The sequence below is a fragment of the Triturus cristatus genome, chromosome 2_2, assembly GCF_964204655.1.
Source record: "Triturus cristatus chromosome 2_2, aTriCri1.1, whole genome shotgun sequence".
Classification (NCBI taxonomy): domain Eukaryota; kingdom Metazoa; phylum Chordata; class Amphibia; order Caudata; family Salamandridae; genus Triturus; species Triturus cristatus.
The window spans coordinates 206,673,019-206,686,881 of NC_140582.1; the positions used below are offsets into that span (position 1 = coordinate 206,673,019).

General features: G+C 46.0%; 1 protein-coding gene across 3 annotated transcripts in view; it reads right to left on the reverse strand.

The window, feature by feature from the left end:
• The window catches only part of COPS4 (COP9 signalosome subunit 4), a 187,321-nt gene extending 173,696 nt beyond the window's left edge, over positions 1 to 13,625 (reverse strand). Inside the window, exons 1-2 of one of the 3 annotated variants that reach the window (XM_085641192.1) lie at positions 13,474 to 13,625; positions 6,907 to 6,986 (exon numbers count right to left, since the gene is read on the reverse strand). In XM_085641192.1, the coding sequence (XP_085497318.1) occupies positions 6,907 to 6,986; positions 13,474 to 13,547 (154 nt within the window). In that variant the 5' untranslated portion in view covers positions 13,548 to 13,625. Of the gene's footprint in view, positions 1 to 6,906; positions 6,987 to 13,152 lie in introns of all 3 variants that reach the window. The other 2 variants (XM_085641191.1, XM_085641193.1) reach the window with 2 other exon arrangements.
• Positions 13,626 to 13,863: the final 238 nt, after the last annotated feature.

Genomic DNA, 13,863 nt, shown 5'->3' on the forward strand with positions numbered 1-13,863 from the left:
GGACCGTATCAAGCGGGGTGTAGTGCTGCAATATTTGCGTCGTTTGACTCCTGATGTGGTGTTTCTCCAGGAGACGCATCTGGTTGGTAATGTTTGTCATGCAATGAACAGGGGGGGATATCGCCTCGTAGCCCATTCTGGTTTCACAACTGGTTCCAGGGGGGGTGGGCATTCTCCTGCGAACCTCCCTTCCGGTGGAGATCACTAAGATAGTCTCGGATGACAGAGGGCGCTATGTGTGTTTGATTGGGAGGTGGGAGGGGCAGCCCCTTACCCTGGTTTCAGTCTACGTCCCCCCGGGCCTCCAGAACTCCACCTTCACTGACTTGGGTCGAATGCTGCTTGACCTTCCGGACAGCCTCCTGCTCATGGGCGGGGACTTTAATTCTGTGGTTTCGGGTGAACTGGATCGTCACCCACCAAGGACCCTCCCCGCTGCCCAGGCATGGCTGGGTGGGATGTTGGAGACCTTCGGCCTGGTGGATAGCTGGAGATTAATGCATCCGACCCAATGTCAGTTCACCTTTCACTCGGGGGCGCATGGGAGTCTCTCTAGGTTAGACTACTTCCTTATGCCCGCGGCGCAGACTGGTCGGATTAGAGAGGTCAGGCACCTGGCGCGGGGTATCTCCGACCATTCTCCGCTGTGGCTTCTTTTTGACACCGGGTCGCGGTCTGCAGGGCGGATCGCTCCCATTAACCCATGGTACCTGCGAGACCCTACGACTCGCGACAGCCTGGTTAAGGCTATGGACCAATACTTCCTTGATAACGAGGGGTCGGTGTCGTCTGCAATGTCCCTGTGGGAAGCCTTTAAAACCGTGATCCGCGGACACGCCCTCTCCCAGATAGTGGTGGCTAAGAAGGTCAAGAGTGAGGCAGTGGTGAGGCTGGAGACTGACATCTCGGGGCTGGAGTCGGCCTTGGAGGCGAATGTCACTCCGGACGGGCTCCATGCCCTTAGCCTGAAACAGTTTGAATATAGGTCCCTGGTCACTGACGCGGCCAAAACTATGTATAGGGAGCAGCAGGGTCGACTGTACGACGCCGGGGACAAGGCGGGAAAGTTGATTGCGTGGCTGGACAAAAAGGAGAGAGTGAATCGTGTGGTCCCGGAGTTGCGTGCTGCGGAAGGTGTGTGTGTGACTGAGCCGGATGAGATTGTGGAATGTTTCGCCGACCACCTCCGGGCTGTGTACTCCCCAGTGACTGACAGAGATGAGGACGACTCTCGCCTTCTACTGAGGGATATTGCCTTGCCCGGCCTGTCCGTTGAGGACCGTGAGCGGCTGGACGCCCCCTTGTCGGCGGATGAAATAGCGACCGCGATCCGCTCCCTTCGCTCGGGCAAGGCTATGGGTCCCAACGGTCTGCCCATTGAGCTATATAAATTGCGCCCTGATAAGCTTGCGCCCTTCCTCAGTCGCATGTTCCGTGAGTCTCTTGCGGCGGGTTCCCTTCCGGCTGACCAGCGTTTGGCCACGATAGTCGTGATCCCCAAGGAGGGCAAGCCGCGAGACCGCTGTACTTCTTACCGGCCTATTTCACTGCTAAATGCAGAGCCTAAAATCCTGGCGAAAGTCCTTGCCAATCGTTTGTTGAGCGTCGTGTGCGATCTTATTCATCCGGACCAATGCGGCTTCATCCCGCACCGCAACACCGCTCTTAACTTGCGGCGTCTTCACGGCACCCTGGCCAGGGCGGAGCTCCTCTCCGAACCGGCCGTGCTGGTTTCTTTGGATGCCACGATGGCTTTTGACACCATCGAGTGGCCATTCCTCTGGGCTGTCTTGGCTAAATTTGGCTTTGGGGAAGGATTTATTGGCTGGGTGAAGCTTCTTTACACGGGACCCAGGGCTCAGGTGGTGGTGAATGGGCGGGTCTCTCGGCCCTTTGCCCTCGGCAGGGGCACGAGGCAGGGGTGCCCGTTGTCCCCTTTGCTCTTTGCTCTCGCCCTGGAGCCACTCGCTGCTTGGCTCCGCTGGGAGCCCTCGCTTAGGGGGATCCGGTGGGCCCCGGGCTTCGAAGATCGGGTCTCGCTGTATGCGGACGATATTCTCCTGTATCTCACCTCACCGCGGCAGTCGCTCAACGTCCTCTTTGACGTTCTGACTTCCTTTGGGAACAATTCGGGTCTCACGATCAATTGGTCTAAATCCTGCGTCTATCCCATCTCTGGTGGTCCTCCTCTCCTGCCGCCTCGGCTTCCGATCCAAATATCTCTGAGCGGCTTTAAGTACCTGGGGATATACGTTTCGCTGGACCCGGTGGCTCGCTATGAGCAGAATCTCCTGCGTCCACTCCGGCGATTGCGAGAGGACACGGCCCGGTGGTGCAGGCTGCCCCTGTCCCCGCTGGGTCGGGCCGCGCTGTTCAAAATGATGTCCCTTCCCAGGTTCCTCTATGCACTCCAGAACTCCTTCGACGTTATCCCGGTGGCCTACTTTCGGGAGGTGGAGAGCCTGCAGAGGAGACTGGTGTGGGACGGGCGGGCGCGTATTGCTCTTGCTAAGCTTACTCTCCCCTGGTACGACGGGGGCATCGCGCTTCCTGACATTCGCAGGTACTATTGGGCCTCGCAGCTATCGGCCATTAACCATGCCACGTATGCGCCTGGCTTGAATCCGGCGTATGAGATGGACAAGTTCCTGCTTCCCGGCGGGAACTATAACAGGGCACTTTACTCCCGCTCGGCTGGCCGGACCCTTACGGGTCCTACTAAGATTGCGGTGCGGACCTGGAGGGCTGCCACTGCGGCCACGGGCTGGAGTGAGCGACTAACATGTGCTACTCCTTTGTTTGCCTCCGACCGCCTGGGCAGCCTCTGGACTACGAAGGGGTTTGACCAGTGGGATAAGATTGGTATCAGCAAAGTGGGAGACCTGTGGCATAAGGGCACGGTTAAGACTTTCGCGGCGCTCCAGGCCGAATACGAGCTTACGGACAGGGAGTTCTTCCGCTATGCCCAGGTTCGACACACCCTGCTCTCGGTCTTTGGGGAGGGGACCAAGATCCCGGTTTCCTCGCCCCTCGAGGACCGCATACTTGACGGACATGTCCCTGACAGTACCATTTCTTTAACTTATAAAAAACTGATTAATCATCGGGCTGACCTCTTTGTGCGCCTCCGGGAGGCTTGGACGGGGGATGGGGTGGAATTGGACGACGAGGACTGGCAGTCTGCACTGTCGTCCCCCAAGGAGGTCGCCATTCCAGCCCGTCTCCGGTTGGTACAGCTCAAGATTCTTCACCGGGTGTATGTGACGGGTCCTCGCTTGGTCTCGATGGGATTTTCCGACGACGGGCTCTGTAAGCGGGGTTGTGGGCTCAGCGCCACCTTTCTCCATATCCTGTGGGAGTGCCGCGAGGTGGCGGACTACTGGCGCCGGGTCCATACGGTTATGGGACAGGTCACTGGGGTTGTGCTGCTGCCGGAGGTGCGTCGCTGTGTCCTGAATGTGTGGGAGCCCAATGATTACAGCGCGGCTCAGACTCGGTGGGCGGCCCTGGGGAACATGATTGCCAAGAGAGATATAGCGCAGCTTTGGGGCGCCCAACGGCCGCCCACCGTGTCAGTATGGAAGGAGAATATGGACTGGTGTATGTTCAGGGAGAAGACTGTGTATGTGGCCCGTGGTATGGGGTAGAATCTGGGGGCAATGGAATGCGTATCGCGGGGGTATCTGTACGCCCCCCCTGGTGGACACCGATATCGCCATGTCCCCCTGACCCTTGATGGTTCCTGGCACCTTTTGGAATAACTACATATGGACGTTCATCTCCCTTGACCCCCCCCCCCCGTCCCCAGCCTCCCGGTACTCCTTCCTTTTGCCGGCTGCTTAATGGTCTGCACTGGAGTTCCCCGGAGGAAGCCTGACCCGCACTGTTTGCCCTTATGCCTCGCCTTTTGTTTTTCTTTTACTTTTTGTGTCTGTTGGACTTAAGTCTCCTGTTCCTTTAGAACTATCCGGAGCCACTACGGGGCTGCGCCCCGGGACTTGACTGCAGCCTTGATAAATGTATATTTCATTCTGTACCTAGCGGCCGGCCCTGGTGGTTGTAGGCCCGTGCTTGTAACCGAATTATTGTTCAATAAAAAATTTAAAAAAAATAAAAATAAAAAATAATACCATTCCACATAATTACACTCCATGACATTCCCAGTCCACAAAATTCCAGAATACTCAATACCACATAATTATAACCAGACAATTCCACTGCACACCATGAATCCTCTTCACACCACACAATTCCAATACTAATAATTCGAGTCCAACCTACACAATTGAACTCCACACCACATACATTCACTCCACTCAAAACCAAAACACCAGGGCAAAAGACATCGTCATTTAGAATATCAATAGCTTTAACTCTCACAAAGGTGAGACCTATTGCATTGCAAATGCTTGTTTTTAGGGCTTGTGCCCTGGCAAACATGGCTTTAGATTGGCTGTGTTCCAGCTGAAATCGCCTCTGCTTCAATAGAAGTCAACAGGGAAAATACATTCTCCAGATTATTGTTTTTAAATCTTCCACTTTCCCCTTTTATAATGTTTGTATTATTAAACTGTAAATGTTAAACACTTTAAAATATGTTCTACCGCTGTGCTAATGATCCCTGACTGATAGTTAAAGTGAATAAAGACAGAAAGGGCATGTTCAAAATGAATACAGAAGATTTCATATAAAGTTCTACTTAAGAATGAGTTTGGGACCTTCGTAGAATATTAAAGCGCGAATAGATTGGCGGTATTTTTCTCTGGGAAAGGTGTTGTATACTCACTCAATATGGCCGACTATTTTCCATTAAACAGATAATTCGCCATTGTAGCTCCCGATTTCAATACTCGCTAGTGAAATCTTGAACGAGTCTTTCAACGCACAGCCAGCTGCTAGAGCGACGGCGGGAGTTACGAATGGGTATACTTCCTGTTTTGTGAACCTGAACTATTTGAAACTGAAAGTTACTGCTGGTTCCCGCCCCCTCACAGATAGAGCTGCTGCTCCGCAATACTTGTTCCGTCCCGGTAAATCGGGTTCACCGGGCGCGCCAGGCACAGACAACGTGAAGATAGCAACCCCAGCAAAGCGACTGGCTACTCATGCTAAGGAGGTGCCACTGCCCGACCCGGTGCCCAGCACTAGTAGTGGCAAAAGCCGGGATAAGAGAACATCCAGTGGTCAAGAAACCATCGTACTGGGCAAGAACCCCGCACGCGCCCAAGGTTTTGTGGAGGGATCCATCATGAGGATCCGCATGGAGAACTTTCTGCGAGTCATTTGGTGTAAGGGAAGGGTAGTGTACGTAGACTTAACTCCTGCGCCATCATCACCCATCCCGTTGTGTGCTGCCCCCACCCAACACACCTCCTAGAGTCCCGTGACCCCATGCCTAAATGGTTCTATGGCCCCATCATAGAGTCCCAAGGCCTCTCCTATTGAGAGCTACGACCCCATCCCACAATGCAGAATGACCCCATCAAATACCCAACACGCTCAGTTTTCTCTCGACGGGTAGCCTTAATCTGTGCAGAGTTAATATAGGCAACTTGACAGTTACTTTAAAAGATGTACACGCTCAATATATAAAACAAGTGTACAGTGAAATAGCACAAAACTCACAGAAACGTGCAGCACACCAAGGCTCCCTCGGAGAGCACGTCAGGAGCCGCGAATAAACACGTGTGCGGGAATGGCATGGCAGAGGGGTGGAGTCTCGCCACACCTGGCTGAAATAAGCCACGGTCGGCTTTCACTTTTGTCCTTCGCAAGGCTTCCTTGTCTTTATGGGGCCATATGTTTGAAACACATGGCCCCATAAAGATAAGAAAAGCTTTCACGACAAACGTAAAAGGAACCGAGCCAGTCCAACTGGGACGGCTCTAAAAGAGAAGTTTTTTTCACTAGACACTCTTTTCCAATGGCTGGCCACCGTTTAGCATAAACGGTGACGCCAGCCAATGGAAAAGAGGGGCAGGGCTTAAAGCCCACTAGAGAAATCTACTCTAAATCATTAAATCTCACCAGCGAGGCAGTCTTACACCAGGCGAGACCTAAAAATGTTCTCCCCTTATGTTGGCCAACAGCTCTAAAGGGGCTGTTCTACTTGTTTTTATAAGAAAAAGTGACACCAATATAACCTTTCGTCCTATCGATATTTCCCACAGCTGTTAGAACACGACCGGATGTGCAGCAAAGACAATTGCTAACACATTAGGTGTGGTGAAGCACAATGCTCAAAAACATTTACCTGCACAGCCCCTGAATTGTGTGTGCAACTTACTCGCACACTGAAATAAACTTCGCAATTACTTCTTGATCTTTCTAAATACTTCAACATGGCCATTCAAGAAAGCTTTTCAGTTAGAATATGCCCTACTGTGTACCTTCTTTTTTGAGTGCATCAAAGGCTTTGCGTCTACTCTGAAGTAATGTTTTTAGATGGCAGTGTCCTGAAAACAACCCCCCACTAATATTTACCCTACATGAAAAGACCTTGCTGCAGCATATGCCACTCCCAGAAAAACATTTACATCTGCAGCAATCAAAGTCTACTCTACCTTTCACCAACCTTAGACACACAAAACAAACTCTCCAAGTGTGCAACAATTAAATGATTGATCTGGAAGGGAATTAACTTGAAAGCTTTTCAATGCTGCTGACCTTTAGAGAAACTTTTGGCACGTTCACTTAACAATTCCAATTATAACTTTGCAGCTTCAAACTTTGCCTAAAACAGAGAATTTTGAGGTGCTCGATTTTGAAATGGAGCCTCTTAAATGTAACTGGAGAAGAGTATTGTTTGTGGAATTACTAAAGGTGCATACAATGAACACACACTTGATACAAGAACTTAGTAAGTGTACTACTGTAAAACAAATAAGCAGCCGAAGTAAGACTTACTTGCTTCAACAAAGGCTTTTAAAGCCTCAAGTTGTTCATTACCAGGCAGCTGAAGAGCCTTTTCAAGAATCTGACGGTACCTGTCAAGACAAGAGCGAAAAAACTAAGAACTGTTGAACTTTAATAAACTTTGATAGCATGCAAAAGCTGAGCCTAGGGTTTTTTCCCCTCTCATTTTAAACGGTTGCAATGTAGTGCATCCTGCTGTCAAGCTGCCTTTGAGTACTAAATGAATGAAGATGAAGGACACTGAAGGAATATAAAAAGATTCTATAAGAATGAAGCGCTCCCAGACACGTGCAATACAACTCCCTAGAAAGGTATGAATATGCAGAAAGTAGAGTAGTGGGTTGAGGCGACTGGGGATCCTTAGCAGTGCAAATGGTCAATGGATGGATTCAGACATCTGACTGCCCAGATGAGGATTGACAGAAGGCTCTTTAAAAGACAGAAAGCTAATTACGTTTTTGGAACCCTTAACCATTACTACAGTAGCCGGGTTTGTATCATTCCACATGATTTCGGGTATAATCATAATACATTCTTGGGAGTTAGGTTATTTTTAGTGTCTGTGCACAACTTACTGTGCATGTTGTGAGTGGCACTGTTTTCAGGTATTTCAAGTGTCGGGCAGAGAATGCCAACGAAAATAATAATAATAATAATAATAATGATGATTGTGTTCCGAAATTATAAAAAAAAAAATCCACAACAGATTTTATTGAGTTTTTGACCGAATAATGGCCCGACATGAATACATGATTTGCCAGAGAAATAATATGGCTGCATACCTTCGAATCCCCAAGGGTTGTTGGGATGTAAATATTAAGAAAAACAAAAAGGGAAGCTTTTTTTTTTTTAACAATAATTGAACAGAAACAGTTGCGCGCGAGACCCTGTGCCCTCCCCCAGACCACCACCCACAATGTATAACATACAGGTGTCATGTAGCAATAAAGCCCGTTCAGGAGTCCTGGCCATATTGGTCTATTTCCCCCATCAATGTGTGTGCTCATAGTATGGACGTGTTCAAGTGTCATCCCCCTGTACTCTGCCCTCTTCTGCCATATCTTGGAGTGTTTCTGTGGGCACCCCCTTGCCTGAAAAACGGCCACCTCGAGGCCCATGAAGAAGTTTATGCCCCTCGGGAAGTATAGAATTTTAAATATATTGGGTATTAGTTTACAATATTGGTATAATATGAGGTTGTACATAGAGCAGTTATTCTGCTGGGGACAACAATGATTTCCAATATGTTAGAGAGGCATTGTGAAAGTCTTTTGTCCATGGCAAGGGGTTTTCAGGTATTGCTAGTGGTTAGTGTCGGTCCCTCATAGGCCAGTTTTTGGTTTAAATTAGCATCCTCGTTCAGACACGCTTTTTCCGACTCCCTGAGTAGGAACACAGTGTTGCTGGTAGCTCTGAGGATAAAGTGAGAGTACTAGGTGCTATGCAATGATTCCAGGGGAACGTGATTTATAAGCAGTATTTTTTATCAGTTATTCAAGTTCCCCTTGTCTTTTGATGTTTTCTGTTCCTAGGAACCAACTGGTGAACAGAGGAGAATATTAACACCATGTTTGTACAAATATACAGCGAGTGGCATCGTATGTCTGATTGACTTTGGCCCTGTTCAAGCTCGTTTTCAATTTTAACCAACATGCTGTTACATCTGCGTGTATATTTATGTAAATGATTTCAGATGCGGTTTCATTTTTCTTGCATAGTGCGTGTAATTTAGGTGAGAAAGGATTTTTAGTCAAAGATTTTAATTTATTATAACACATTCTATAGAAGGTACTCAGAGGTGATAAGATAAACACTTATCCTGAAACGCTGTCTCCTTAGCTCTATCTTAAGCCTCTGGTTCGTTTCCTTTATTATCTCCGAGTTTTTCTTTTCTCATCTCCACTTTGCTTTTCCAATTTTTTACTGCGAGAATCAACTTGAATGAAGTGTTCTGTACAGTTTGCCAACTGTATGGTATTACTAACAATGACTAGGGATGCAATTATTCGTTAAGATGTACATACACTTATGAGCAATTCCTTGCCTACTGCTTCAGGATGTGGGGAGGTTGTTTTAATGTTATTATGATCAAGTTGAATAGCATGTAAATGTGTGCAATAATTGGTATGGAAGAGGGGTATTACTATGCAGTATTATTTCTAATTCATGTTCGTGTACACTATGAAGTGTTCTTGCAATCATGATCTAATGGACCTCAAAGAGGTCATGACAACTGAACTATTTGTTATGTTTAGAATCACAATATTGATTAAGGAGATACTGTGTACTGAATGCAACACGTGACAGATTTAAAAAGAAAAAATGTAGAGTAGGTAATGGCAGCCCCCTTAAAAACATGTGGGATTTATGTTGACGACCTGTGAATAATTAGTGGATTGAAACTGATGTAATTAAAACAAAGTATGACAGAAAGTTTCTCTATAGTATCTATGATGCACTACCTTTAGCAGAGAGTTTTTTTTACAGGCTGTTCATTCATTGGTTAAACTGTAGTACCCTACAATTGTCGAACCTCCATCAAGTCCTGAGGATGGTCTCTGTGAATGGCTAAAAGGGGACAAACGTCAGAGAATGAGCTCTAGCCAGCAGTGCTGAATTTGGATGATGGAAGATACTGACGACTCATTTTGAAAATCTAAAACAGCTGGACTTCCAGGACTCTAACCCTTGGCTCTTGGGCTTCTTTCATTTATTGTATGTTTTTTTTTTTTAAACTTTGTCTACATGTTTAGTGATTATGTGTTTTAGAGGGAAGTTGTGATGGGGTTTATTTACTCCACCCCAAAGGAGATATAGATAGGAGTATCTGTATAAAAGTGATAATCAAACTTATTTTCCTCTCCTTTTTGCATTTTTTGATGCAAAAGGTCAAATAAGCGTATAAATCATTAACAGATGTATTTAATGTACATGGGGCATTCTGTTGATTTTGATATTTTGCTGGTTTTAGGGAGACACAGAAGAAAGAACCCCGCTCCCACTAGTAGACTGAGAAGTTTGTTTATTCTTCCTAAATGTTAAAGGCTCACCCTCGAGCCCAAGATGAGGTAAAAGGGAGTTCAATAGTGCAGGGCCTAGGTCCTTGAAGTGTATTGTACCCCGATAGGAGGATTATGATCTCGGTGACATTGCTGAGTTTTGTAGCTAGAGATATGGTTGTAAATCACATGGCATTTTTATTTATTTTTGAAGTTGGTTGCTAATGGAGTTTCTGATGGCCAATACTGTAACACATCCTAAAACAGTTGCAAAGAATTCTTAGGCTTTATCTTCTCTTTACCAGGGACCAACGTAAAAGCCTTAACACACAATTGTAACGCTGCCTTGCCGTTATACAGTTTTCGTCCTCTGAATCTAGACTCAAAATAATTTAATACATTGTTATCCTGCAAACAGATGCAAAATAGGGCTATTGCCACAGTTAAGCGGGCCTCTTGAGAAGACAGACGTACATGGTTGGGAATATTGTGGTTCAGCATGTTTTTTTGAAGAGAAGTAAATATCCCAGGCTTGCTGGTGCAGTCATCGGAAGTGAGGCACTGACGACGTTGGTGTAGGTAGGGTCCAAAACAGGAAAACCACGTTCTCCATCTTTACATAAGGGATATTTGAAGAAATGGCTGCCTTTTTGAATGAGGATTGGAGGTACTTTATGAGGCTGCCTTAAGTGGAACTCAAGCATCAATGCAGGAGGTTTGACTCATTGGCTAAACTACTATGAAATTATAGATACCATTCCTTTGAGGCATTTAGTAAAACGTGTTGATGCATGCTAGTATTTACAAACATTCACAATGGAAAATAAGCATAACCAGTTTCAACAAGATTTTGGGAAATATGAAAATAAACCAGCATTAGCAAAGCCAATGTGTTCTGACATCGGTAGTCGGCCTTTTGGTTTTGTCAGTGCTAGTCTTTTTTTACACTGGTTTTGTAAAACGTCATTGTTGTGTGAGCTGCCAGGCACAAAGGTGCACCCATGGTATATCTCCTTGCATTAATGTGGATTCATAGCTTTCATGAATTCACAAGAATTTCCAGGAGTACACTAGGAAATCGTAGAAAATATTTGTGAGCTGTATTTTGTGTGTCAATTTGCTCATGCTAAACTGTTCACCGTTTACAAGTTAACTTTCCCTCCAACCTGCAAGAAGTTCTATTTCAACCCATGTCAGGAGTAAGTGTGCAACCTCTCTCAGTATGGGAAAAGATTAGAGAAGAGCAGGTGAAAACCTTAAAACAAGCAAGTTAGTGGGTTTGCATATCTGAAAAGGGTATTCCATCCTGTAAGTACTGTTTACCACTACCTCCATCTCTAGTATGTTGGTAGGCAGAATGGTAACTAAATGAGGGACTTGCTAGTATTCAGTCAGTCAATAAGTTAATTTCGGTCATGGCGACCATAAAAGTGCCATATGCATACAGTGCATGAAGAACAGGATAAAACGTGCAAGGTTCTGTAGCTGTAGGCTTACAAACACGAAATTAGGTGATATTTTTGAACAACAGTGCAACAACCATCAAAAGGCAGATTCATATTAAAAGGTCAGTAGCTGCATGATGTATAAGTCCAAGCTTCATAATAGACCGGCATGACATAAAGACCACGAAAGTGCAAGTGCATACAGTAGATGAGAATTATAACTAGAATACTAGAGCTAGAGACTGAAGGCTGTTGCGTTCCATCTTAAGTAATGATCCCAAGTGATAGTACAGGACCGCAAAAGTGCAAGAGTCTATAGTGCAAAAGAGGTCGATGTAAACATACAAAGAGCAATAAATCCAGCTTATCAATGACCAACTTATACAAAACTGGTAGACAACAATAAAACAATTAAAAAGAAAGCCAATAGGGCAATTAAGAGCTATGTCCGCATAAGTCTATGCAGTAGGAACTAACCAGCATGACCCGCCATGCAGGTATAGTACTAAAATTGGCAAGTAAATTTAGGAAGCAACCTGTCCCGTGGACAAGTAGAAGCTTTATTAAATTCCCCACCCCTATTGAATTTAGCATTACCTATTTTGCAATGCTTGTATGGTTTTGCTGCAAGGCAGTTTAATTTTACAACTCCTTTTTCTCTGGTAAATTGTTTATTGGGACTCCGTCCAGAGATCCTGAGCCACAAGTGTGGTTTAAACTCAAAATGTGTGCATTTTCCAAAACGGTATGAAGTAAAAAAAATAAAAATACACAATTTTTAAAAAGGGATTCACCAATAGATCAAAGACCTACTTAATGATCACTTGCAACGGGTGGAGGAGAATTTATATAACTTCTAAAAACTGTGATACCTGCATTAATATGTTGAAGAATACTGCAGGATCAAAATACTTTGCATAAAACTGAAACTCCTTATGGCCGTCTCTTCAGTTACAAAGAGCTAAATTATCAAGGAACATGGATTATCGTCTCACACTCCTCAGGAGAACTAGTGGGCAATGTTGGGGGAACAAGACTGCCGTACCAGCGCACCCCACCACACAAGCAAGTTCTCAAAAACTCTTAAAAGCAGTGGAAGTCTCTATGATCCTCTATACACTAGTCAGTAGCGATCCACTATAGAAGTCAACGCAAATTACTAGTTTAAGACGTTTGACAATCACCTATTTAAATATTTTATCTAGAGAACATCGAAATAAATTTTAATTCCATTACAAACCTGATGCCCATTACAATCAAAAAGTATTTTGAAACGAGTCTTTAGTTTTATATTAAAACGTTCACGTACACTGTATTAGGCATCCTGAATATATTCGGCTGCTTAGACTAAAGACTAAAAAATAGGCCAGATGGATTTCGGAATTCAACATCATTAAATAAACGTAGCGTCTTGAAAGTAGCTTTAAACGCATCGAACCAAAATACATTCGGCTTCCTCAAAGTGAATCAAAATTCAAATACGCTAGGAATAGTGTTTATGTTAAAGGACCTCAAGTTACACTCAATTTGCTCAGACTCTCATACAGTCAGAGTAGTAAGCAGTGCGAGCGAATGGACACATTCTAACAGATCTCCTTGAACTTTATATTTAAATGGGTTGACGTGAATTAATAAATTCGTGGGCCGCAGCAAGAAAGTTATATTTAAAATGGAGTCCTGCAGAAGAAATCTTTCAGAGTGATAAAGGGTATTAACTACGAACACTTGGGAGCAAAGTTTGGACAACACTTGTAAGAGTAAGCCTCGGGCCCTGCATGTCTACCAGCACTTACCCCAACTCGCGGGGTCTGGTGACATAGTAGTTGTGCTCACCCTCCATCCTCTGGTGCTTCCTCCTCCCTCCCCTGCCCTCATGGGCAGCTGTCAGGCCCAGTCCTCACACCCTGCCCACGCTCTCCCATCTCCACTGCAGGTCAAGCACAGAAGGTACACCGCCAGCACCAGCTGGAGCGCAGCGCCCTCTGCAGGCGAAGCACAGCGCGGCGTCCGCAGTGCGACGCCTGGTGACAAGTATCCTCCCCTCTCGCACTCCCTTCTCATCTGCAGAAGCCCAGGACTCTCCTCTTCTCCTAGACGGCTCCTGTAAAACTCACTTGCCGGCTAAATCCTTGTGGGAGCCACTGGAGTTCATCAGTTGAGCCAGGTCCTGCCGCACAGTCGCCGCCATGTTGCCAACGTCGGCTGCTCGTGACGTCACAAGCAGCGACTACTGTCATGGGCCCTAGCCTTCTACAGAGTAGAAGCTAAAAGAGGTTTACCCGGGAAAAAAATACCCGTCTCAAGATGGCCGCGTAGATTCCTACTCAGGCCTTTACTGAAAGGGAAGAAGGACTAACGTAAGAATTCCCCCTCGGGTATGTGAACGAATGAATGGATGATTAGGTTCGGTCTAACGCCAGGTTTAGTTAGTGACAGCCTAATCCATGCATGCCGATAGACCCGATTCATGCGGATACACTCCCGATTTTTTAAGCCAAAAATGG